General features: G+C 39.6%; 1 protein-coding gene across 1 annotated transcript in view; it reads left to right on the forward strand.

The window, feature by feature from the left end:
- The window catches only part of LOC113822183 (chondroitin sulfate proteoglycan 4-like), a gene marked incomplete at its 5' end in the record, with an annotated part of 45,254 nt that overhangs the window by 18,576 nt on the left and 21,678 nt on the right, over positions 1-5,000 (forward strand). Inside the window, 1 exon segment of the mRNA XM_070144652.1 lies at positions 3,502-3,669. Within this exon segment, the coding sequence (XP_070000753.1) occupies positions 3,502-3,669 (168 nt within the window).

A 5,000-nucleotide genomic window follows, 5' to 3' on the forward strand; every position in this document is an offset into this window, starting at 1 on the left:
TTACGTTTTTGTGTTATTTCAAGTGTTGTTGATGTTTCATGCTTGTGAATATGATAGTTCGAATATATAAAGAAATAAGAAAAATGGTGTTATCTAAATGCGCAAATATCATACTTCATTATTTAACAACGGAAGTAACTCTTTTACTCATGTCATTCAATTTTATTTTGTTTTTAGTTTTATATTTTTTTAGATTTATTTATTTATTTGTTTGTTTGTTTAATGAGAAAAAATACGTATGACAACATTGATTTGAAAAAAATATATCAAAATATGGTATACATTTCTTATGTAGAAACAATGTCTTTAAACGATGGGTCGTAAAAAAATAAAGTTTTAAAGGTTTTAAGGTTGAAAGTTGAACGAATTTAAGGTTTAAAGTTGAAAGGATTGACGGTTTAAAAGTCGAAAGGATAAAAGGTATGAAGGTTTTAAGATTTAAAGTTTAGGGGATAAATATTGTAAAAGATTTAAGGTTTTAAATTGAAAAGAATGAAGGTTTAAGGGATTTAAGGTTTAAAGTTGAAAAGAATTAACGTGTAAAGGTTTTAAATTTTTGATATAGAAAGGTTATAATACCATAACATAATGAATGTTGCTTCTTTTAAGACCGTAATGTTATTTCCTTGTTAAGTGGGATAACTTGCAGAAAAAAATCACTTGAAATGCGTTATGAAAATTAACAAGAGAAACCTGAGTATAAAAAAGAAGAAGAAAAAAAGAAAAATGGTAAAAAAAAAGTGATGAAACACGCACACACACACTCACTCTCACTCACTCACTCACTCACAGTCACATTCTCACCCATGCATTTATTCATTCGTTCATTCATTCACTCATACTCACACTCACTTATTCATTTATTCATTCACTCATTCACTCACTCATACAGTCACACTCATGCATTCACTCAATAACACTCATTCATTCAATCACTCACAAACTCACTCACTCACTCACTCCTAACTCACACCCTCCCACCCACACCCACCTACACACACCCACACACTCACTCACTCACTCACCCACACTCTCATTCTCACTCGCTCCCTCCTCGCCCACCCACACGCACGCACGCACGCACGCACGCACGCACACCATTTCCCAGTCATTGCACGCACTCTAGTTATTATTTGCCAGCCGCGCAGCCCCGGCCTTCGATTGGAAACTGTTAATAGCTTCGGTAAATGTGAGTTTCGCTCTGTGATTAGTGTTGGAGTGTGCAGGAAATGAATGTGTGTATATATGTATATATATATATATATATATATATATATATATATATATATATATATATATATATATATACATTATATATTATATATATGTGTGTGTGTGTGTGTGTGTGTGTGTGTGTGTGTGTGTGTGTGTGTGTGTGTGTGTGTGTGTGTATGTATGTGTGTGTGTGTGTGTGTGTTTGTATTTATTTATTTATACGTGTGTGTGTATGTATATATAGATAGATAAATAGATAGAGTGAGAGGGTGAGTGAATGGGAGGGAGAGAGAGAGAGAGAGAGAGAGAGAGAGAGAGAGAGAGAGAGAGAGAGAGAGAGAGAGAGAGAGAGAGAGAGAGAGAGAGAGAGAGAGAGAGAGAGAGAGAGAGAGAAAGAGAAAGTAAAGATATCCAAATGTCTAGATCAACAGATCTATACAGAGACACAGACACAGACTCATCACAGAAATATCAATTTCTTTCCTCTACACTTCTTCTCTCTCATTTTTATAGCATTTCTGCAAATTGCAAACAAGAATTCTTTCATTAATGATTGCCAATTTGCATGTTTTTTTTTCCAGTTGTCGAATTTCTCTTCGATATTTAGATTTTAAAAAATTAAATTCATAATTTTTATTCAAAAAGATATATTCATTGTATTTTTTTCATTAGCGAATTTATGTTAAACCGATACACGTGTCGACCTCAAAAGCAAAAATTATTTTGATGATTATATTTTTAATTTTCGCTTCTTTTCAAGGTTTGTAATTTTTAAAATATTTTTTCGTGGAATGTGTCACAGTTGTGCTGTTATTAAAGGGATGTAATTTTTCATTGTGTTCTTTGCTGATTACAGGAGGCTGTAATTGCATATTATTCAAAGTATATATAAATGCATATTCATAGTCAGGCGAGTTCATGATAAAATGAGTTTTGTAGATTATAAAATGTTAGCTGTTTTTTTTCTTTCTTTTTTTTTAGTGTTTGTGTGGGGGGTGAATGCACGAATGGCGGGATATCAATGTTGCTTTTTCACTTTTTTCTTTTATTCACTTTTTTTTTCTTTTTTTTGTGTCCGATGATTGCGGTGGGAGGACTGTGTCCGTGTAAATGTGGTCATTACCACTGAAGTCTGTTTTATTTTTGTCTTTTTATTTAATGTACATTAATGTTAAAGCGTGTGTGTGTGTGTGTGTGTGTGTGTGTGTGTGTGTGTGTGTGTGTGTGTGTGCACAATCAGATGCATATTTAGATGTGTAAATGAGTGCATAGTTTGTACAATAAGTTTCACCGTTAAAAGAATAAACATTTTATGCTTGGTGTTTTAGTCCAGTCTCCCTCGAGATTAAAAACATATTGATATTTATGTATAAACACTTCCTGAGTTTAATCAAATTTATCATAACATTCATATAGAGGAACCTGTCTATAAGTTTATAGAAAGTGTATATTATATGCAAGGTGTTTCGAGGAAGAAAGAGAAACGGAAAAGAGAAAGAAAACAAAAATGGAAAGAAGGAAAGAGAACATATAGATAGGCTCATCTTCAAATAATGATGATGATGATAATGATAATAATGAAATAAAGAAAACCGTTAAAGGACAAATTCATCTCAAATTTGGAAGAAACATTTTTATAAACCAATGATATAGTTTTATCTTTATCAAGGGGTGTTAACACACGCAAATATATTTTTAGAACTGAAGCTTGTAGTTATCATCTAAAAACTAACATAAAATACAAACAACAGAAACACCCTTTGTACCAACAAGATTATGCTTTTGGTAGCGTTAGTTTGTTTGTTCGTTTGTTAACAGGATACTGAAAAAGTTAATAACAGATTTTTATTATTATTATAATGATTTTTTGATTTTTTTATTTATTTATTTATTTATTTATTTATTTACCAGATATATGTTTTAGGCCAACTTATTGGCCATTAAATTTTTTGGTAAATTCTTTAAATTCGAAATAATACATAAAGAAGGCGAAATGAATAGTAAAACATAATACAAAATAGGAAAAAATACGAAATATAAAATTCAAAATAATACATAATACAAAAATACAAGATACAAGACATTACAAGATACAAAATCCAGAATACAAAATGAATCAAAACAAAACAAAATAAACCCAAACACAAAACATACACACACACACACACACACACACAATCCCAAACATAGCGACTCAAAAAAAAAAAAAAAAAAAAAAAAAAAAAAAAAAAAAAAAAACGAAAACTAACCCTCCCCCTCTTCTTGGTCTTCTCTCCCTCCCCCCAGAGTCGCCACCGCTTCGTCCTCCCCGTCAGGATCATCAGCAAGAACGACGCCCCTCAGATCAAGCTCCCGCCGGGGAAGGTCCTACGCCTGGCAGCGGGGACGGCGATCACGCTCACCACCAATATTATTTCCGTCGAAGACAACGACAGCAGCGCCCGAGAAGCTGAGGTGAGTGGAAGGGGTTGGCGGGGGGGGGGTATGGGGGGAATTGTGGGGGTGGGGGTAGGGAAAGGGGTGTGGGGGTGGAGAAGTTGAGGTGAGTGGAAGGGGGTTGCGGGGGGGGGGTATGGGGGGAATTGTGGGGGTGGGGGTAGGGAAAGGGGTGTGGGGGTGGAGAAGTTGAGGTGAGTGGAAGGGGGTTGGGGTATGGGGGGAAGTGTGGGGGTGGGGGGTGGGGGGTAGGGGAAAGGGGTGTGTGGGGGTTGGGGTGGAAGGGGTGTGTGGGGGGGTTGAGTTGGGGAAAGGGGTGTGTGGGGTGGGGGGAAGGGGTGTGTGTGGGGGGGGTTGGGGAGAGGTGTGTAGGGGGGGAAAGGGTTGTGGGGGTGGGGGGAAGGGGGGTGTGGGGTGGGGGGAAAGGGGTAGGTGTGGGGTGGGGGGGAAGGGGTGTGTGGGGTAGGGGGGGAAGGGGTGTGTGGGGGGGTTGGGGAAAGAGGTGTGTGTGGAGTGGGGTGGGGAAAGGGGTGTGTGGGGGGGTTGGGGAAAGGGAGAGGTGTGTAGGGGGGGGGGTTGGGGAAAGGGGTGTGGGGTGGTGGGGGGGGAGATTTTAGGAAAGGTGGTGGGGGAGGGGGGTTGGAAAGGAAAGGAGTGGGGTTTGAGGGGGTGGGGGAGGATTTAGAAGGGTGGAATTGTGGGGGGAAGGAATTTGGGAAAGGAGTGGGAGTGGGAGTGTGGGAGGATTTCGGGGATTAGGGGAAAAGGAGTGGGGGTTGTGGGGGGCCTTGGGGGGGACTTGTGGGGGATTGGGGAAAGGTGTAGGAGGGTTTGGGGGAATTGGGAAAGGAGTGGGGGGCGAGGTTGTGGGAGGATTTGGGGGGAGTTGTGTGTGGGGGGGAAGGGATTTGGGAAAGGAGTGGGGTGGGGGTGAGGTTGTGGGTGATTTGGGGAAAAGTGTGGGGTGTGGGGGCGGGAGGATTTAGGGGTGATTGGGGAAAGGTGTGGGGGTGTGGATGTGTGTGTAGGAAATTTGTGAAGGGCTTAGGGTAAGATCAAGCGAGCGTGGGGAATGTACAGGACGTGAGAGTGCGTTGGATAAGGTGAAGAAAAGTGCGAAGGATAAACTAAGATTAGTGTGAGTGTGTGAAAGAGTTTTCAGGTTAAAGTGAGGCAAAGTGTATGGAAGGCGTAAAATGCGTAGAGTGCGTTGGATAAGGTGGTGTGAGTGTTATAATTGCGTAAAGTGTGCTGAATGAAGTAACGGCATTGCGGTTAATGTGTAAAATGTGTAGAGTGTTTTCAATAATCCGAGGGGAATGTAGTAATGTTTTCTCCTCTCCTCTCCT

The sequence above is a fragment of the Penaeus vannamei genome, chromosome 32 (genome assembly GCF_042767895.1).
Source record: "Penaeus vannamei isolate JL-2024 chromosome 32, ASM4276789v1, whole genome shotgun sequence".
Taxonomy (NCBI): Eukaryota; Metazoa; Arthropoda; class Malacostraca; order Decapoda; family Penaeidae; genus Penaeus; species Penaeus vannamei.